At 48.2% G+C, this 21992-nt stretch overlaps 1 protein-coding gene across 1 annotated transcript; it reads right to left on the reverse strand.

Moving 5' to 3' along the window:
• Window positions 1–1546: 1546 nt before the first annotated feature.
• Rnf4 (ring finger protein 4) lies at window positions 1547–20491 on the reverse strand. The gene is made up of 9 exons (XM_090343914.1): window positions 20396–20491; window positions 19616–19772; window positions 14690–14848; window positions 10503–10617; window positions 8184–8263; window positions 5250–5259; window positions 4698–4857; window positions 4318–4366; window positions 1547–3620 (listed from the first exon to the last, which is right to left on the reverse strand). The coding sequence occupies exons 3-9, from the start codon at window positions 14696–14698 to the stop codon at window positions 3471–3473; spliced, it is 573 nt and encodes a 190-aa protein (XP_090200040.1). The 5' UTR covers window positions 14699–14848; window positions 19616–19772; window positions 20396–20491; the 3' UTR covers window positions 1547–3470.
• Window positions 20492–21992: the final 1501 nt, after the last annotated feature.

Here is a 21992-nt window from a genome sequence, read left to right on the forward strand (position 1 = left end):
AACCTACAGACAACTGGGGAAGTGTCACTGTGGCTCAAGGGGTAGGGTGGTAGCCTTGACAGCACCCAGGCCCAGAGTTCAAGTGCTGTCCCCTGAGCTTTCATGCTTAAGGCTTGTGTTCTACCACTGGGCCTGAGAATGGACAGAATATGACACATCTATTAACACTGTTCTTTCAGAACTTTCCATGAGTATTTTCCTTTACTCCAGATTCTGTGAATCCCTATTATACTTTTTCTCTGAGAATTTGCCTATTATATACCCCACGTTTTTTTCACCTTCCTAACTGATGTCCAGTGCTTGGCTGTTGGGAATACTCTGAACACTCGTGTGCAATTATCTGCTTTAAATCCGTTCAGGTATGTATCACTGACCTGTCTAGCCTTATGTCGAACATAAATCCTTGCAGAAGCATTTAACTTTTCCAGAATAGATTCACAATGAATGCAGATATTTACACAATTTATAGGCATCCCCACCAGCATTCCCTCCCCCTCTCCAAGGCTCTCTCAAAGCTACCACTCTACCACTTGAGCTGCCGTACCACTTCCAGCTTTTTATTTTTTTTAATGTTACTTTTTGTGAGCCATGGGCACTTGATCCTGGGCACTGTCCCTGAGCTCTTCAGCTCAAGGCTACCACGCTACCCCAGAGCCACAGCCTCACTTTGTTTTCTAGAGATTAGAGATAAGCCTCTCTCTTAAGGCCCAGGTTGGCTTTGAACCTCAATCCTCAAATCTCAGTATTCTGAATAGCTATAGCTAGGATTACAGCTGTGAGCCACTTTGGCTATTTCCAGCTTTTTCTACATATGTGGAATCGAACCTGTGTTTTCATGCACGTTAGGAAAGCACTCTACCACTAGGCCAAATTCCTGGCTCCACTTGTTTCTTTCTGATCCACTGCCATCTGGATGGGTATGAGGAATCTCACGGTAGGTTGGTTTGAATTTCACTAGTGACTAACGTGCCAAGCAATTTATATCTAAGTCCTTTGTTTTTACTGTGTTGGAGATGAAACATGGAGCTATACCCAAACCCTTCACTGCAGCCATTACTAAGACTCACTCCTGAGCTTGGGAAGAAATGAATTTGTTCCATACATACATCATACCCATGGCCTGAAGATAATTCTGTAGTAGTTTTATGACCCATTCTATGAAGTCAGGTGTGGAATTTTCCAGTTACATGAGTGCTCAAAAAGAGTCAAAGTTTGTCAGGTGCCCTTGGAACCTGAGAGCTGGACAGTGGCTGGAGGAAGCCCCAGGCAGAAAGCCCATAGCACTTACTAATAAACCCATGCCTACCACAGCACCAGCCCCTCACACTTTGACCTTGCCCCTCAGAACAGTCTGCTTTCAAAGACTCCCAGGCTTGACCTATAGCTCTGCTTAACACATGCTAACAACTCCTGCAGTGTTCCACCACAAGGTTGACACCCCCCACCCCCGTCCCACAACATGAGGCAGCTGTGAATTATATACCTTGGCATCAAGTAGACTCAGGTTCCAAAATCAAATGAATGCAAGAAAAGATTTTTGGTTCAAATTAATGGTTTATTTCCATCTTTAACACTAGCAGAGCAGTCCAAAACAGACTGATGTCCTGTTAAATGTAACAAAGAGTTGAACTATGTACACTGATTGAGGAAAAGAAAAAGATTCTTTTATACCAATCTTTTCCTAGCTTGCACTCTGATTAATAGAATTAAACACCTTTTCCCCAACTTAATTTAGGATGAATACAACTTCTATGATCAACCACATAAGCTGTTTAAAAGGATTAAACATAAAGTGAAGTTTTGAACAGATGCTGCCATACTGATAGGTCAGCTGGCTGCAGAGTTCCCTTGGCTCCTGAAGTCTGGGCATCATTAGGACACAACAAAGCATTTCACGAAGCCGAGAGAACACAAGAGCCACGACGACCAAACTGAAGGCAGACCTGCACTGTCACACCAGGAGCAGGCCCTCCTCACTGCTCTCACTCAAACTGCAAAGATGTCAAACAGTTAAAAAGTGAGGGTAAAAAGAGACTTTTTTTCACAGAGGAGGGACACTCCTTCAGCCCCATTTAAAGTGAATTCTGTGCTGAGTCCCTGCTCCTTCAGAAAGGTAACCTGAAGGTCAGTTATTGCTAACAAAGCCCCAAGTGGCCCCTTTCCCCCCCGTAATGTTACATACCCGAAGGCTGTTGGTTTGGTTTGCTTTCTGAAGGAGAGGTATGGAGGTGTGGAAGACCAGCCTAGCTCGCCCTTAAGTCCTCTCCCCTATAAGCTAGCCCATGCCTGGTGCTCTTGGAGGGAGCATGATTATCTTTCTGCCTTCCATAGAACCCCAAGTTCCTACACCTGTAGAGCGGAGCAAAGGTTTATGTGGCCTGGTGAGGAGAAAAAATCCACCGTGCGTTGACCAAAATATATGGTGCAGCCTAAAGCCCAAAGGATCAAAACCCAATTGGTCAGAAGAGCAGCTTCTAAAGCGTCAACTGGGAGGAAGGAAGTGTAAGAAACGGGGAGTAAGAGAGCCAGTGAAGTGTCAGGTCAGGTGGGCCAACATCTATTGATGGCACAATGCGTGGAAAGTGAGCGGCTGGCTGATAGGGCCACAATTACTGCCACCAACTCCTGCTACCGACATTTAGGCAGATACTAGGAAGTGGGAAGTGAGGACTCAAGGGCGTGGGCCCACACAGGGCCTATTTTTACAAGGGAGGACATCCAATCCCATGACTGCCCTACTGGCCTTGCATGTCCCGTGCCAGGTGAAGAACTTTGGAACATGGTTAAGGTTCCTGAGAACAGTTGGTGAATCGAGATGGGTGAGACGGGCACTGCTCCACAGGCGACGCTGGGTTGTGAGGACATTAGCAGTGCTACATCTCCTGGGCTGCAAAAGAGCAGGTGAAGAACGGGCTTTATTGCACTTTCTTGTTCTTAGAAAACAGGTGGCCCTGCAGAGGTTCTCTTGATTGGCAGAAAACACTGCACATCACAGGTAGGGGTGCAGGCAGAATCACAGGCCACCTCTGGCTCTCAAAGGAAGAAAAATGTCCAGTGGTTACTTTGGACCGCATGGCCCACGTCTGGTGGTGCCAAATGGCAGGTGTCTGGGAGGGCCTTGCAACCCAGGAGAGTCGGGACAGGCATTCCCATGGGGGAAACGTCTTGGCAAATATGCAGGCTCCAGAAGGAGACTGGAGTCACAAAGCTCACCTCAGCTATGTCTTGTCTCCTTTTCTCCCACTCCAGAGGAGCAGTGATGTGGAGGAGGCTGGGAGCCCCCGGATCCAGCTCCAAAAGCATCAAACAGTTAAGTATAGCAAAAGGATCTAAGGAGGGTGGAAACCAAAGAGCAGTTTCCCAATCGGTTGTTGGTTTTGAAACAGTCTTTTTGAGCCCAGGAAATTGGAGGCAGATACCATGTGGCAGTCTGTCTGTCCACTGCTCTCTCCTGAGCAGCTCTGACCATTTCATATGTATATGGGGTGGTACCGTTTGTGGCTGATCTTTTTCCTACAAGTTGGGCAAGTACTAGCATTCTTAAGGGAATCTCGGAGGCACTGGCTACAGAAGACGTGGCCACATTCTGTAGAAACAATCAGACGACCATTCTGCACAATCTAGAAGACATTAAAAAGAAGGAACAGACTTCACGCTTCTTTCCCTACTAGAGGCTTCCACCCAAACCCACTGCCAAGGAGACCAGTGATGGAGGAGAAAGGGAGCAGGGTTGCTGCTGGAAGAGCAGGAGTGGTCCACACAAAGCAGGCTCAGTCAGATGAACCACAAGTGGCGGAACGGAGTCTTCAGGCAATGAATGGCAGTACAAAAGGGACCATTACAGGGGACATAAAAAACTGGTGCACTTGCGAGGCAGCTCAGGGCACACAGGCTAAAACCGAAGTTACAGGACCAATGTGAACCTGGCATACACTTCTCACAGACAGGATCACAGTAAGCAGCCGTACTCTAATTCAAGCAAGACTAGAAGTAAGTTGGAGCCAGGCACAGTGGCTCACGCCTGTCATCCTAGCTGCTCAGGAGACTGAGACCTGAGGATCAAGGGTGAAAGCCAGCCTGGGCACGAGTCTGTGAGACTCTTCTCTCCAACTGACCACCAGAAAACTGGAAGTGGCGCTGCAGCTCAAGTGGCAGATGCTAGCCATGAGCTGAACAGCTCAGGGACAGTGCCCAGGCCCAGAGTTTAAGCACATGGCCGACAAAAAGTAAAAATAAATTTTTTAATCCCAACTTAGGTGCAGATCTTGCCTTGTCTAAATTTTTTATTTTTTAATTCAGTGAAATAGGGTTACTTACCTCAGAGTATCCATCCATGCAGATTGGACAACTGACAGTACCAGAGGGCCTAAAATCACAGTGCTTTACTTCAGTTTCTCAGTAAATTGACACATTTGATTCCACCCTGTAAGTGGCCTGCATCTAAGCCCCTTAACTTCCACCAAGTCCCTCCTCCGGCAAGAGGAGGACAGCCAGCCAGAGATGCCTTGTCCTCCCCCCGCATCCCTGCACTCCTGCTACAGGTTCACGTCACACCCAACCCATCAGTGAATACATGCCTAGGTCACAGACAGAAAACAGGCCCAACCCTGTCTGGACAAGGCAAGAGCTCACATATTTGCCGTACTTTTCTAAAGCCTGGCTCCCTACCCAATATAGCAATAGAGTAAGCTTGGTACCTGGGTCCTGTGGGGCCCTCATCTCTGGCGCTTCCGGGAGTGTGCGTGGTCACATACACATCTCTATCCCTGGAAAGTTCCTCATCGTCGCTGCTCACCACACAGCTATCAGCATGGTCTTGGCGCAGCCTTCTCGCGTTCCTCCTTGGCCGCCTCCTCTCTGTGGTGAGGGGCGCATTTTCAGGGTACAAGCCCTCCACTCTTGCCATCTTACCAGTCCACATGCTATCTCTAGGACCTTCCCCGCTCCCCCACCCCGGGAGCCCCGCTCCCCCACCCATGCTCTATCCCAGAAGGTCCCGCCCAGCTCCACAAGATGCAAGCTTGTCTTTCAAGTGCTCCAAGCTGGTGCCTGAGCTGGTGGGTCTCAAGACGGGACTGCAGCTGGACAGGGGAGATTTTCTTCACAAGGGCCCAGGGAACTGGCTGGACGGGTCTGACCACAGGCATCTTCCTGCCCAGAGATCCTGGACCACGCTGGGCCTGTGGTATGTGGCCTTCACTCAGGCCAGTTCTCTTGAACCCAGGGAAAAACGGAGATGAGTCACTCACCATCAACGATCTTTTAAAAAGGAGAAAAACAAGAGAAACAAATCAGTTGACTAAGTAATAGACATATTTCTTACTTCTAATCCTCTACAGAATTCTCTTATTGATCCCTGGTCTAGCCAAAGCTTGCTTACAGTTTTATAGTCTTAGTGGTAGAGTGCTTGCCTAGTATGCACGAAACTCTTGGTTCAATTCCTCAGTACCACATAAACAGAATAAGATGAAAGTGGTACCGTGGCTCAAGTGGTATAGCACTAGTTTTGAGCACAAAAAGGGTTAGGAAGAGAACCCAGGCCCTGAGTCTAAACCCCAGCAAAAAAAAAGTGTTCAGGAATATTGTGAAAGCTGCTCCTGGATCTGGGTAGAGATAGGAGGGCTACGCTCAGGCTAAATCAGTACATTTCACCTATGGGTTTAATCAGTAGGTTCTAAAATAAAACCACCTGTCCTGCAAAGAAATTTATCCATCTCTTTCCCAAAGGTAGTCTAAGATCACCATGGGCATAACCCATCTGAGATTTCCCTCCTACCAGGCTTCTTTAGTTAACTGAGCTTAGAGAAGCGTAATGTTAGACTTAGGGTTATTTCTATGAAAAGAATGAATACTGTCAATCACCATCACCATTATTATTGTTGTTGTTGTTAGGATAATCAACAAGTACAGAATGAGCACAAAAGCTCTAGAATCCCAAGGATGGCCCCAGGAGCTACACTCAACTCAAAGCACAGTTATCTACATGGAAGTTCTAGTACAGCCCACCTTCAGGGAAACTACTGGCCAAGTGGGAGCCAATGTCCCCTGAATTTTCAATCTCAGTTTGCTCAATGGCAACGAGGGAGCCTAAAAGCTTTCTTTTGTCTTGTTTTTAATGGGGTAGGGGTGGGGGGATGAGACAGAGTCTCACTATGTAGCCCAGGCTATTCATGAACTTGTGAGCCTCCTGACTCCCCATATGCCAAGATAATTAAGTATACACTACCATACCTGGCTGAGTATAGTGAATCCTACTTAACCAAGACCAGATCCCTTACCTGCAAAGACCCTCACTACCCTTATCTGTTCCATTTTCTCCTCCCTCCCTTCTCTGGTGCCAGTACAACAGCCTCAACCAAGGACCTCACGCCCTACTTACTCTTGTCTTTCTTAAAATATGATCGTGCTATGTCACCGACTGACCTCAAGATCTTCCTGCCTTAGCCTCCCAGATATTAGAATTACAGATGGGTGCCACCGGTTATTTCTTCTTTTATGGGCTATGGGGCTTGAAATACACCTGGACGCTGTCCCTGAGGCAGGCTAACACACTACCCTTGAGTCAAGCCCCACTTCCCATATTCTAGAGGTTAATTGGAGATAAGAGTCCTTTTGTGCACGGGCTGGCTTTGAACCTTGATCCTCAGATCTCAGCCTCCTGAGTAGCTAGGATTACAGGCGTGAGCTACTGCACCTGGCTCCACCACAGCTATTTCTACCCATTTCTTCCTTCTACATCTCGAAGCTTCACAATCTAACCCTACTCTATAATTCTAAGTCGTGGGTAAGCTCTATTTGTGGTTTGTCCTTTTTTTTGACAGCCTAGTGTCAGCCACTCATGAAAATATCAAACCACTGAACATCCAATATATACCTGGGTACTAATCCTCTACCCCCAGGACCAGTCCTTTTAGAAACACCTGCCATACTCTGAGCCAGCTGTGCCCAATGTGCCCTAGCTTCCATTCAACAGACCAGGGAAATGGCATACTAGAGCAGAAACTGCCGAAGCCGGGTGCAGTGGCTCACACCTCTAATCCTAGCTGCTTTGGAGGCTCAGATCTGAGGCTCATGGGTTGAAGTCAGCCCGGGTAGGAAGTCTTCGAGACCAGGAAACTTAAGTGGCACTATGGAATCAAGTGGTAGAGTGCTAACCTTGAGCAAGAAGAGCTGTGGCTCAAGGGCTAGGGTAGTAGTCTTGAGCTAAAAAGCTCTGGGACAACACCCCAGGCCCAGAGTTCAAACCCCATGACAGATGCACCCCCACTCAAAAAAAAAAAAGCTCAAGTGGAACCTTCAAGATTCAAACTTGCTCTAGATACCAGTAATCAATGGAGCTACCCAGATCTGGAGATTCACACTGAGATGGGCAAGTCACTCTGTGTACATCACTGCACCTAACTTCTACATTCCTCTGACCATGTGAGGCCTCATCACCCCAGCAGGTGTATAGAGGACACACACTGCTTGCCAGAGCAGCGACTGCAGCTAAAGAAAAGGGACACAGCCACCTAGACTCCATATCCCCCCATAGCCAGGACACAGCCAAGGCAGCAGGTGGTAAAGCACAGCACCTGCTTCCCCTGGGGTCAGGTGAAGTGGCTTCTGAACCTAAGACATCCAATGGTATCTCAGGGCTCAGGTGGCCCAGACTTTTGATCACAGCTACACGGGAGGCTGCTATCTGAGGGTCAGAGATCAAAGCCAGCCTGGGCAGGAAAGTCTTTGAGACCTTGGTTCAAGGTCTGGAGTCGAGTGCCACCCTTCACCAAAAAATCGCATGTGTCGTGGGGACAACAGGCACAAAAAGAAAAAAGGAGCAAATACGCCCAATACACCCACTTCCTTCAGCTGGGAGCAGCCAGCCACTGGGGATGTGAGGCAGTCTGTAAGTGAATGAGGGGTTTCTTTCATTTCTCACAAGATACCACCGACACTGGCAGCTTATCACTTGGTTTTAAGTTGTAGAACCAGCGACTAAAATGAAGTGGGCTTGCGAGTTTGTGCCCCTTGGTGAAAAGGGAGCCACAAGTATCTACCCCACAGGCAACAAGGCTACAATGTCCCTGAAACTGTTCCCATTGTGAGCTTCTCCGGGCATGAAGGCAGTAACCCTGACTGGAAACCTGTCATCAAGTCTGCAGATGCGGGTGCTGGCCAGGGACCCACAATCAAATGCTTACCACCACAGAGTCATTGTGAGTCAGGTCAACCACCACTGGTTCTAAAGATTCACAGGTGAGGTCCACGATCTCATCTCCAGCTTCAAAATAAAGCATTTCAACAAGTCTTAGGAGAGGAAAAGGACATTTCCCTAAGTTTAATTGCAATCCCCCTTTCAGGAGTGATATCCCCAACAGGCTCTTCCAATATTCTTCCAAGTGTTGTTTTTCACACATGTGCTAGGGGTGTAGAGCATGCATGGGGCAGCAATTTCATGAGTTGAGAAAAAACTTCAGAGACTAGCTTACCCTCCCTCCCCTGATTTCTCAAAGAGAAATCCTGCAGAGAACAAGAGCAATTAATTTATGGGTCCCCTAGAATCCCAGCATGCCAAAACAGGTTGGGCCAGTATGGACACAGACGGGAAGATGTACACTCAACAACAGTTGTTAGTTATTTGTGACAAGTAAGGATGGAGTGAGTGCTCTTGGCATTTTTTGTTTCTGCCATTAAAAATGTGTGACTTATTAGGAATTGTTGGGGGCTGACTGTGGGGTCAATGACGTTGGACCCACACAATTGTGCACAAGGAATTAAGTTCTTATCAGGATAACTTTAGGCAATGTCAATCACTTCTTATCAGGATAACTTTGGCCAATGGTAATCGCTTCTCATTTATCCTATTTGAGACTTGATTACTGTTTTGTAGGAATGCAGACCCTGGCAGTACCCTAGTTTTAAGAAGAGTATTTAAGGTTGGAACTTGAAATAAACTATACTACAGTCTTAAGCGACAGTCTTGAGCTCACTGCCACAAACCGTCTTAGGCTGGAGACTTGGGGTGCTGACTTAGGCTGTAGTCCTCCAGAACCCCATCTGTTTGTCTCTTTTCTATTTTCTTAGTCCCAACCCCCATTTCAGGAATCCTGATTCACTGCCGGCTGGCTCTGGCAAGGAACACTAATAATCTATCATTTGGGAAAAGTGACTTTTAAAGCATTTATACTAAGAAGTTTCACACAAATAAATGACATCATGGAAATTTTACTTTTTTTTGTTTGTTTCAGAACTGAGGATTGAACCTAGACACCAGTCACGCTGCATAAGCTAGATCTGAATGTTTTTTCTTTCTTCGTTCTGGGAGTCTCACTAATTTTACCCAGGCTGGCTTTGACTTCAAAATCTTCCTGCCTCTGCCAAATAGCCTGGACTAAGAGCACATACCGCCACGTCTGCTTCCTTCATGAAGAGTGGCTGCCTGCTGAGATGGGGTCATTTACTGAGCTACTCTTTTCCCATAGATAGAACTCTCACGTGCTCCTTCACTTGAAGGTGTCCAGACTTCTGCTCCTGCTGTACACACCTCTTCTTACAACAGTGCTGAAGTCACACCAGAACATGCTGACCAATTGCTCGCAACCACTTCACTACATCTAGCCCCACTATTTCTCTTTAAGACATCAGGTCTGTCATAATAGTCACAAAAACAGAAGACTCTGAACACATGCAGAGCAAAGTGACTAGATGCAAGCTGTTTGGCTGTGTTCCTAGGCCAGAGAAAGGGGAAAGAAGGCCTAATCTGGCTTCCACCTAAACCAAACTGAACACTGGCAACTACTGACACACCTGCCGCCTTCTTGGGGAGGTTTTTTTGTCTTCATGAAACCAGAAGAGAGCTGGTTGCCGTGGCTCACGCCCTGTAATCCTAGCTACTCAGGAGGCTGGAATCAGACGATCAAGGTTCAAAAGCCAGCCCATGGAACAAAAGTACCCAAGACTCTTATCTCCAAAAAACCTCCAGAAAATGGGAAGTGGTACTAGGTTTAAGGGTAGGGTGGTAGCGTTGAGCTGAAGAGCTCAGGGACAGCACCCAGGCCTAATTCAAGCTCCTTGACTCACCAAAAAAAAAAAAAAAAAAAAAAAAGGAACACCAGAAGAGAAAAGCAAAGCACTTCATGAAGCTAAGGATAATGGAAATACAATTTGAAAAATTACCAGAAGGTTAAAAAGTTAACCTAGACAATTAGCTGTTTCAAAACCCATGAAGGTGCTATGGTGCGGATGGGAACAGCTACACTCAATGTAGCTTTAAGCTGTTGAGTCTACGATTTCACAGGTTATAGAGGAGCTGGAGTGCTAATAGCTAACTTTCTTACGGGGCATCGCCTGCCCCACCTACTGCTACGTGGTCAACTTTATGCTGTGGCACTACACTCATCCTCCACTACAGGGTCCGCACATGCAGGCCTGCCAAGCAGCTGGTGAGGGGAAAGCCATTAATGAGCACCACCCAAGCCCCTGCATGCTGCCCTACTGTACCACGGCACTGTCAGCCTTACCAGTTTCCACAAGTTCTATGGGTTCTGCTTCCAAGGAAATCTCAGGGTTGGCAGCTGCTTCTCGAGTTCGCTTCTGGGCTTGTCTTGAATTTACTGTTCCACCACGACGTTTTCTCTGAATCAAAGGGAAAAGAAACTTACAAAAGCTCCAGAACTACAGTGCATCAGTAACATTAGAATCGAGATAGAAATGGCTCAACTACCATCTTAATAACAATAACATTTTTTTAAAAGAGGTCAGTAAACCAACTGCAAGATGGGATCCTTTAGAGGGAAAAGAAAAAATATTGAGGGGTACACAGAAAAAGGTGAAGTGGCACTGTGACTCTAGTGCTAGCTTTGAGCAAGAAGCTCAGGTACAATGCTCAGGCCATGAGGTCAAGCCCCAGGACTTATTGCCACCCACCACCACCCCCCCCAAAAAAATTGAGATGTCAGGCCAAATGGTACATGGCTATAATCCTAGCACGCAGGAGGCCAAAGCAAAAGGATCCTGAACTCAAGGCCAGTCTGAAGTTCATAATAAGACCATGCGTTGAAACAAAGCAAGCCTTGAAGTTTATTTAAGCCCACTGAGGTGTGACATCTATCCTATCCTATCCTATCATTTGGAAGGCTGATCAGGAGACTCAAGGGCAACCTAGCAAGACATTGTCTCAAACCTATAAATATAGGGCCAGAGCGGGCATCGTGTCTCAAGCCTGTCATCCTAGCTACTCAGGAGGCTACTGAGGTTCAAAGTCAGTCCAGGCACTTAAGAACTTGAGACACTTATCTTCAATTAGTCAGTTCAAGGGCGGTAGCCTTGAACTGAGTGGAAGCTCAGGGACAGCACCTAGGCCCAGAGTTCAAGCCCCATGACTGACGAAAAAGGGGGAAAAAAAGAAAAAAGAAAATTAAGGCCTAGGGGCCGGGAGTTTAGCTTAGTGGTAGAGTGCTTGCCTAGCATGCATGAAGACCCAGGTTCGTTTCCTCAGTACCACATACATAGAAAAAGCTGGAAGTGCTGCTGTGGCTCAAGTGGTAGAGCTCTAGCCTTGAGAAAGCCCAAGGACAGTGCCCAGGCCCTGAGTTTAAGGCCCAGGACTGGCAAAAAAAAAAAAAAAAAAAAAAAAAAAAAATCAAAAAACAGAAAATTAAGGCCTAGTGGTAGAGCGCTTGCCTAACATGCACCAAGATAGGAGTTCAATTCCTTGGTACCACATACATAGAAAAGTAGTGCTGTGGCTCAAGTGGTAGAGTGCTAAGCCTTGAGAAAGCCCAAGGACAGGAGGCCCTGGATACAAGTCTCAAGACTGGCAAAAATAAATAAATTAGTAAAGGGGGGGCGCACGGTGCTGCACAGATATAACTCCATGGTAGAACATTTACCTAGCATGTGTGAGATCCTGATTTCATCTTCAGTATCACAAAAAGCTTTAGCCTTGCCAGAAGTTTGGCCTAGTGGTAGAGCTCTAGCCTTGAGAAAGTCCAAGGACAGTGTTTAGGCCCTGAGCCCAACCTGAGGACTGGCAAAAAAAACTTTAGCCTTGAGATTTAACAATACTTACAGGGCTGGGAGTTTGGCCTAGTGTTTTGTTAAAGTGCTTGCCTGGCATGCATGAAGACCAGGGTTCAATTCCCTCGGTACCACATACATAGAAAAAAGCCAGAAGTGGCGCTGAGGCTCAAGTGGTAGAGCTCTAGCCTTGAGAAAGTCCAAGGACAGTGCTCAGGCCCTGAGCTCAAGCCCAGGACTGGCAAAAAAAATAAAATACTTACAGAAGGAAATCCACAACACAGTGCGATTCTAGTGAAAATCATGTATTCAACTCTCACTTTGTCTAAAGTGTGTGCCATATCCTCTATAGATAAGGATTTGGCCTTGGCAGTACATGTTCTGACAGATAAACACTGCAAACATCTCCTTCTAACCTATTTGTTTATAGCCTTGAACTCGCTCAGTCTTACTGAGCAGCATTCCTTCCTATCTATGGTACTGGCTGGAATTGAATTTGTGGCCTTATGGAAGCTAGGCTGACACTCTCCAAGCCACGTTTCCGGCCCCGTTGATTTCTTAGCTTATAGCTTTACTCGAAAGGACAAGAGGCCAGTGTGACCTGCACCCCCAGTCACCTCCACCCACCAGTTTCTATCCACTATGGAAAGTTGGTCTTTCTTTAGGAAGTATGCCCTCTAATGTTTTAAATAATATTAATACTGAAGTGTGATACACTCTCTCTCTTAGCAAAATGCCTTGCAGAACCCAACTATGTGCATGTTCTCCAATCCCTACTAAAGAAGTCAGCCACAGAAACCAGGTGCCACTGGCTCACACCTGTAATCCTAGCTACTCAGAAGGCTGAGATCTGAGGATCAAATCCAGCCTGGGCTGCAAGGAGACTCTTATCTCCAATTAATCACCAGAAAACTAGAAGCGGCACTGTGGCTCAAAGTGGTAGAGTGACAGCCTTGAGCTGAAAAGCTCAGGAACAGCGCCTAGGCCCAGTTCAAGCCAGCCATTGGTCTTGAATGCCCAGCACTCCTGTGAGGCTGCTGAATTCTGGATGCTCTATCAGGGTCTTCCGGCCTCCTCCTGCCTCAGGTTAGAAGAGGTCAGGGTCTAGTGGACTCTCTTGCCCAGATTAGCAGAACCTCAGAATTCAGCATCCCAAATAGCTAGGATTAAAGACATGAGATTGGCTTTCTCCATGCCCTTTAATACGTGTTTACTTCCAGCTTGATGCACTATCTCTTCCCTTTGACAATCCCTCCATAGTTTTAAAAAAACTACTTGAAGATTTCCTCCATCTTGAGGTCACTGGACCTCCTCAGGATTCTCTTCTTCACCAACTTGTTGATAGACCTCCATCATTTTCTGTGATAATAGCCCATCTAGCCATAATCATGGAAAATTACACTATGACTTTTAAGAATTATTGACCAATTTTCCCACATAATCTCGTAGAGACCATATTGATGTGCTTATTCTGATCCTGGCTAGACAGATCTGGACTTCAGAAGGCAGGCTAGGGAAGCAATCTGCAGATAAAGGACCTTGCCCTCTAAAGTGGCTTGCAGATGTAAATGTCCAGGAAGAAATTGAAGAGGCTGAGGACCGAAAGTCAGAACCTACAGAACCCCCATCCTGTTCACATGGAAGTTGTCTGTTTAGCCTCAGCCTGGCTCTACCTTTTCCATCTTTGTAAGTCCATCTGGAGCATGGGAAGAGATGAAGACGCTTTTTTTTTGGGTGGATAACAGGGCTTGAACTCAGCCTGGGCGCTGTTCCTGAGTGCTTCAGCTCGAGGCTACCATCCTACTCTTGAGCCAAGCCCCACTTCCCATTTTCTAGATGTTAATTAGAGGTAAGAGTCCCAGGTCCTTTTGTGCCCGGGCTGGTTTTGAACCTTGATCCTCAGATCTCAGCCTCTTGAGTAGTTAGGATTACAAGTGCAAGCCAACAATGATGCTTTTTCAAGTTAGTTTTCCTGTTGAGGCCAGTATGTCTCAGAAAACCTGTCTAAGTTGAGGTCACATGCATAACCTTGAGAGGAGGGCTTTGCAGTGAAGTAGTCAACAAGGCTGGAAATCTTCAGGCACTCTTTTTTAAACTTCATTTTACAGGGCCTAGGCTGTAATAGCACTGTCCCTCAAGGCTAGAGCTCTACCACTCAAGCCACAACAAGGCTTCCAGATTTTTCCTGTTATGTGGTTCCAAACCTGGGTCTCCTTGCATACTAGGTGAGCACTCTACCACTAGGCCAAACTTCCAGCCCCTCTTTAGACCCTAGAGTTCAACAGACTCTAGTCCACATTTGCTTTGCTGGGCAGCCAGTCCTAGGACTTGAACTCAGGGCCTAGACACTGTCCTTTGGCTTTCTCAAGGCTAGCACTCTACCACTTGAGCCACAACAGCACTTGCAGCCTTTTCTGTATATGTGGTAACAAGGAATTGAACTTAGGGTTTCATGAATGCTAAGACAAGCACGCTACCACTAGGCCACAATTCTGTCGCTCTAGTCCACACTTGTGTTACACCGAACTAGAGCTGTCCCTTAGGTGTGATGAAAGTAGAGAGTAATCACTTATCAACTTTAGTCACTACATGGAATCTCATATAGTATAGACTGGTTGATCCTCCTGTCTTAGCTTGAATCACAAGACCTTGTTTATAATCCTCTGCCTTAATGGGCTTTAAAACTTACCGTACTCATTGTGCTCTTTGGTTCCAACTTACAGAAAAGGAAGGGAGTTAGACCAGGGTTTACAATCAAGTCAAATGTCTTCAACCTTGTGTCCACTGATTACTCATCTTCTGGCTTTAAAACATTTACAGCCAGATCGATTTCCAGTATCTCCAACTCCTGAAAAAAGAAAAGTATCAATTTGATAAAAATGCTTCACCTGTGTTCTTAAAAACAATGCACAGGCCGGGTGAGGAGGCTCAGGCCTGTTATCCTAGCTACACAGGAGGCTGAGAGCTGAGGACTGGTGTTCAAAGCCAACCCGGGCACTAAAGACCGTGAGACTCTAACCTCGAATTAACTACTAGAAAACCGGAAGTGATAAAGTGGCACTGTGGCTCAGTGTAAAGTGCAGGCTTGAGCTCTGGGACAACACCCAGGCCCAGAGTTCAAGCTGCGCAACTGACATCCCACCCAAAACAAAACACAATGTTCAGTTTAAATTTTTACCAGTCCAGCCGGGAGTTTGGCCTAGTGGTAGAGTGCTTGCCTAGCACGCACGAATACCTGGGTTGATTCCTCGGTTCCACATACATAGAAAAAAGCCAGAAGTGGTGCTGAGCCTCAAGTAGTAGAGCTCTAGCCTTGAGAAAGTCCAAGGACAGTGCTCAGGCCCTGAGCTCAAGCCCAGGACTGGCCATACAAACAAATAAAAGTATCTTACATTTGGGTACACTTTACGTAAAATTGTGCTTCTGTTCTCCTACACAATTATCTACCTCAAGAGGTGAGTGCATTCTTGTCGGAGCAGCATAACCCCCATTCTCCTACCTATGATTTCCATGTTGCTGAGGTTACCCATGTGAAACCATTTCTGGCTTGTTTGTTGAGATGGGTCTCATTGACCTTTCACCCAGGCTGTTCTGAAACCTCAATCCTCCCACCTCCATCCAGCCAGCAGCTAGAATTACAATATCCATTCTGTTCCCGTCAAGAGCTCTTGTTTGTTTTTTTCCAACAAAGTGAAGAGTATAAAGCCTCACACTGTCTATCCACTCGAAGTTAACACATACGCTACACGGGCATGGCAAGTGATCTGTGTGCACACCACACAAGTTAGAAAGTGTCAGACAAGCCCAAGACAGTGAGTGTTGGTTAGGCTAGAGTCCCACCTCTTGCCACATTACCAAGAGCAAAAGAGGGAAGAGTTAGAAAAAAGGGTGGAGGAGGGCACAAAAGATACAAACTAAAGACTAAGGAAATGTTTGGATGAACTTTGGTTTAGTCCTCAAACCACATCAGGGCAGGCCTGATGAAACTATATGCTGAAATCAAGAGACTGAACTCCGCCTCCCCCAGCTCTAATTCCACCCAAGACACCAAGCACCCAGGTCTCCTTGTTCATCTTCCCAAGAGAAGATGCACAGGCCAGAGGCTATTCTTTGAGGCAATTATAAAGCAGCATTCTGGAGTTCAGGGTGGCAAATGAAGAATATCCTAAAGAGCTAATTACACACAGCCCCCAAGACGGAGGCCACATGCACTACAAAACAAGGGCCTGTCTCAAAAGGTGTGGTTCAGTGTGTGAAGCCCTAAGTTCAACAGGGGATAAAAACTGTCCATGAAATTTCATTCAAAGCTTCTTAAACTCAATGTTGAATAACCATACCTTTGTACTCAAGAATACAAGGTTCTTGCTGGTTATAGGGTAGGAGAATTAGCTGTTACAGAGAACCAGGAGAGTTCTGCGTGCCTCAGCGTTTTCTTCTTTAATGTAGGAAAAACACCTCTTACTTTGAGCTACTCTGGAACAGGGAGGCTGAGTCAAAGTGCCCATGCCAAAGGCAATTCCCACAGCTGATGAATTCCATAACCATATGCAGGTGCCCAGCCAAGTGCAGTTGCTGCTCCAGAACGAACCCCTGTGACACCACGGGGGTTCACATACTCTCTACTGATCTATTCAAAATATCGAGTACAATGCAAATTCCACATAAATAGCCGCTCTGCCATGTTCCAAGAAACAATGACAAGGAAATAAAGTCCGTAGGTGTTCAACATAGACACATGACCCCCCCAACACACACACACACACACACACACACACACACACTTTCAGCTCTTGGTTCTACAGGCACGGAACCCACAAATATAAAGTACAAACTGTAGTTCTTACCAGTATGAATAATACTTGTAAGACCTTCAATCCCAGAAGGAATTGGGGCTCTATTTATTTCCAGAAACAACCTGGCAAGATGCAGCTAATCACAACTGTTTCCATTTTACAGAATTCCAGGAGCCTGGAGAAAATGGACACAGATGTAATGCCAAGACAGCCTGCACCATCACTTTCTCCTGAAGAACAGTGTGGGGAAGCTTCAACAGTGATCTACCCACAAGTTTTGAGTTTGTGTTCCCCCCATACCTTTTTTTTGGTACTGAGGACCAAACCCAGAACATTGCACTTAATAGAGAAGCACTATATATACTACTGAACTACACTGGCAACCCCACCCTGAAGTTTTTTTTTGGGGGGGGGGCCTAAGGATTATCCCAAAGATTTTATGTGCAAGCCTACCTAGCACTCTAGCACTTGAGCCACAGTTTCATTCCTTTTGGGCAGTTAATTGGAGATAACTAGTACACAGAATGCATTCACCAACTCTCCTGTAGTGGTTGGCTTTCAACTGTGATCCTCATATTTTAGCCTTCTGTATAGCTTGGATTACGAGCATGAGCCACAAGTTCCTGGTTTGTCCTGAAGTTTTTGCAGGGACTAGCTGACTTTGTCAAAGCAGAAAATGGCACACTATGTAGTGTGCACAGAGGAAATGGTGCATGTTATATGCAAAGTAGCTGGACCTTTCATTAACGTATAAAGCTTAATGAAACCTCAATAAGCAAACAGGCCTCATCTAAAATCTCTAGAGGCTGGAAGGACCACATGGCAACTCAGAGCCTGATACAAACAATTCCCTGGAGCCAGGACAAAGGATAACATAAGGAGAAAACCCTAAAGATCCACTCCTCCTTAAACAAAAACAAAAAGGCACAGAGGCCAAGAGGCAAACCTACCTCAAGGGCTGGAGGACATCCTCCCTGCAGAACCCAAGGCCACTTGATCCCCTGGCCACAACAGGCGAACAGCACCAACCATGAAACCTGCCAGGGACAGTCTACTAGGAAGCCTGGCCTGAACCAACAACTGGGGTGGAGGGACACACGGAGTGGTGATCAGAAGCCTCCAGAGCAGGTTCTTCAACCCACACCAGCAGCACTGTTCCACAGGAACCCTTCAAGTCGATGTGGGGAGTGAGAAGAGGCTTCTCCAACAGCACAGCCTCAGAACTCCTCAACTCAGAGCTGCTCTCAGACTGTTAGATCCATCTGTGAGCTGTCAACAAACATTTTCATAGCCACCCCCTCCTCCCCAACCTAAACTTGTCTGCAGCTATAGCCAAACATTCCTTACAAAACTAAATTCTCAGGACTTGAGAGAAAATGGAATTCAGGGGCAAGATACTCAAAAACTGGGTCAATCTCAGTCACAGTCACACACACACTTACACACACACTACAACCTATCCTGTCTTCTATAAGTAAGACAATTATGACAACAGTATGCTTGCTGCGGGCCCTGGAAAGTGAGTGATTGTGGAGGTACCAAACACGTGTGGTATGGCTCTCACTCAATAGTCCAGTGAGCAGGGAGTGGATATCCAGGGAAAATGAAGGAAGTTTGTGGACTGGTTCATCTGAGTCTAATTTTCTGTTGTTGCCTAATATTTGTTACAGATCAAACAGCACAGTTAACCCCACTTCTCATTCTATTCCAATTATTCTGTATTACATCAATCCTACCAGAACAAACTCATGCCTTCAGGCATTCCAAATCAACCAACTGTCCTTTCCTCCTCATATACTGGATGTCAGTCACCCATTCCAGATTCTTCCCTCCTGCAATGCCATAAAATGAAACATGGAAAAGTCCTACCATTCTCACCCCACTTCCATACTTCAAGGCCTACCTCAAAGGTCACTCTATACTCAAACCAGTCACTGAAATATTTCTCAATAAACATAAAGTGTAAATCATAGCCTACTTTCCCCTTAACAGCACTTGACAAAATATGTAAATAAACAAGGACTTTTTTTCATTAAAATTGTAATCAAATTTTCATGTGTAAGATATTTGGGGGGAGGCAGATATATTCCTGGAAAAAAATGGCTAGGTGTTCTAAAGGGGGAGCAAAGGAATCTCAAAAATGAAGAAGAAAAATGGCTACTATCAGGACACAAAGAGAAGCAAACCCAGAAGTTCAGACTCAAGGTATTGTACCAGTAAGCAGGCAAGCAAAATTATCTTGAGAACACCTACCAAAAGCACTTTCAGGATTAAAAAACTAGAACAAAGAGATATCCAAAAGGTAGCAGAGGTGGCTCCACTGGTCCACCTTACCACTCTAGCTGCTCTCAAGGCTGAGACAATATTGGTATCAAAATTCAAAGCCAGCAGGGGTAGAGGATCTCAGAAATTCTTGTCTTTAATAAACTAGTAAGACCGGAAATAGAGGCATGGCTCCTGTGGTAGAAGACTAGCAGAAGCTAGTGCTCTCGAAAGCACTTATAATTAGACCCCTGGAGGGTGCAAATAAGGTCAAGAATAAAATGCTAATCTGAGGACAATAAAGATGCAAATTAGGCCGAGAGGTGGCTGATGCCTACAAATCCTAGCTACAAGGCCGAAATTTGAGGACAATGGTTCAAGCCAGCCCAGGCAGGCAAAGTCCATGAGACTCATATCCCTAATCACCCAGGAAAGCTGAACACGGACCTGGGACTAAAGTGACGGAGCCCTTGTGCTGGAGAGGAAAAACAAAAAGCGAGCGAGCGAGCGCGCGCGCGCGCTCCGGGGTAAGAACGTGGACGCAGACCCCGCACACGTACCGCCTCAGTGGTTCCAGGCGACGCTCCGCTTGGCGGAACCTTTCAAGGGCAGGGCACACCAAAGCAGTTGCTCTCACGTCCGACGCTGGGCTGCTTCTCCATCCACCTTACCCCCTCCGTGTCTTCGCCGGGACTTTGGGGCCTTCTCTCCGCGGACCTCAGGATGGACACAAAATCGGAAACAAAGAATCCCTTCAACTGCGTCCCCGCGGACTCGGCCTTCCCAGCCCGCCCCGTGGCGCGCTCCCCCGTCCGGCGCCCGCCCGGGACGCGAGGCGAGGCTGCAGAGGCTGGGGCCGAATCGGAATGGACGTGACTGCGAAGCGCAGGAATCCCCACCAAGTCCCCTCGCCCTCCCGGCCCCCAGCCCGGGCACCCGCGCAGGCCTCACGATGGCGGGGCGGGGACGCGCGCACACAAAGGATGCCGCGGGGAACAAAAAGCAGTCGATCCCCGAACGACGCCCGCCGCCGCCCCGGCCTCAGTTTCCCTTCCCGGCCCCCTCCCCCCCCCCCGCCGAGGCCACGCGGCTCACCCCGCGGGGCGAGCCGGGTCCCGGCCGCAGCCTCCCCACTTCCGCCGCCTGGGCCGGGTTCGGGCCCCGCGCGGGCGCCGCGGCTGCGCGAGCCGAGCTGGCCCGAGGCCCCGGGGAGGCGCGGCCCGGCCGGCGGCCCCGACAGCCCCGGCGGACGCCCGGGCCTCGCTGGCCGCCAAACCCCCTGCACCTCGCGTCCCCGGCCCTAGCTTGCGTTTCCTTGCTTCCTCGAAGCCCGGCCTTACTCGGGGCTACTCGGGACCCGCAGAGGCGGCTGCCGACCGAGGGGAAGGAGGACCGCGCCGGAGAGAAGCGCTCAAGCAGGACTCCTCCGCCTCGGAGCGCCTACTTCCGCTCTGCAGGCGCGGGCCCCGCCCACCGCGCGCGTCCCCATTGGCCGCCGCTGCCGCCACGCCCACGGACGGCCTCCCCCAGCCTCACTCCTATTGGACCAGGGAACCATCCATTACCATTTTGAAATGCGCCCCCTTCCGGTCTCGCCCGCACGCACTCGCCGATTCCCTACTTCTCGCGAGAGCGGCCGCCGTGCGACTCGGCGCTCGTGGCTCCGGGCCCCGAGCTCGGGGCGGGCCGGGGGCCGGGCGGCCTGGGGCCCAGCGCCGGCCGACGGCGCGCGGCGGCCCTTCTCGGGCCTCCGCTTTGAGGCGAACAGGCCGGGTCGGCACCGGGCCGCTCTCGGCCCACTTCCGGGCGGGCCGGGGCCGGACGCGCGCGCCGGAGCTTCGGTGTCTTGGACGCCGACGCAGCAGGAAGGGGGGCTTGACCTGGGACTACCTCCATCGCTGCAGGAGGGCCGTTTCCGGGAGGCTTTCACCCGGGAGGTTGAGGCCCGGGCGGGAGGAGCACAGCCAGTCTGAACCCGGGCCTCCTGCGGGCCAGCTGGCCAGCCTCTCCACTGCAGCCGCGCTCTCAGCCTCGCGGCCGCCCTGTGCCGCCAGGTGACAAATGGAGCCCTGAGTTCAAACCCCGGTGAGAAATGTAGACGATTAGCAATAAATCCGTGAGCAGAGGACTGAAATAAATTAACTTGCATGTATATAAATGCCATTTTAAGTATTTGGGGGGGGGGAAGCTGGGCCCTGGCTCACACCTGTTATCCTAGCTACTCAGAAGGCAGAGATCTAAGGATTGAAGTTCAAGACTGAGACGCTTACTTCCAATTAACTTCCAGAAGACCGGAAGTGTCAAAGTGGCTCAAGGGGGAGGGCAGTAGCCTTGAGCCGAAGAGGTGGGGGACAGCACCCAGGCCCAGAGTCCTAGCCCGAGGACTGACCAAAAAAAATTGTTTTGAAAGTCATTTCCACACTATAGATAACCCACTTTCGCCTGTTGAAAGTACTCCTACCAAACTTCTCACTTTCACTTAAAAGAAAGCTCCAGGGCTGGCAATAAAAAGTAGAATCAGTTGGGAGGTTGACATCTGAGGATCAAGTTTCAAAGCCAGCCCGGGGATCTTAGGGCTTGAACTCTGGCCTGGGCAGCCTGGGTGTTATCCCCGAGCTCTTCAGCTCAAGGCTACCACCCTACCCCTGGGCCTGGGCCCTGTCCCTGAGCTCTTCAGCTCAAAGCTACCACCCTAGCCGTGAGCCACAGCCCCACTTCCTATTTTCTACTGATTAATCAGAGATGAGTCATCTTTGTATTCCCGGGCTGGCTTTGAACCTTGATCCTCAGATCTCAGCCTCCTGAGTAGCTAGGATGACAGGTGTGAACCACCACACCAGGCAAAGACCTGAAACTCTTATCTCCAATTAACCTCTAGAAAAGGGGGAAGTAGGGCTTGGCTCAAGGGCTAGCCTTGAGCTAGCTCGGGAACAAAGC

The sequence above is a fragment of the Megascapheus bottae genome, chromosome 13, assembly GCF_031878675.1.
Source record: "Megascapheus bottae isolate mThoBot1 chromosome 13, mThoBot2.hap1, whole genome shotgun sequence".
Lineage (NCBI taxonomy): Eukaryota > Metazoa > Chordata > Mammalia > Rodentia > Geomyidae > Megascapheus > Megascapheus bottae.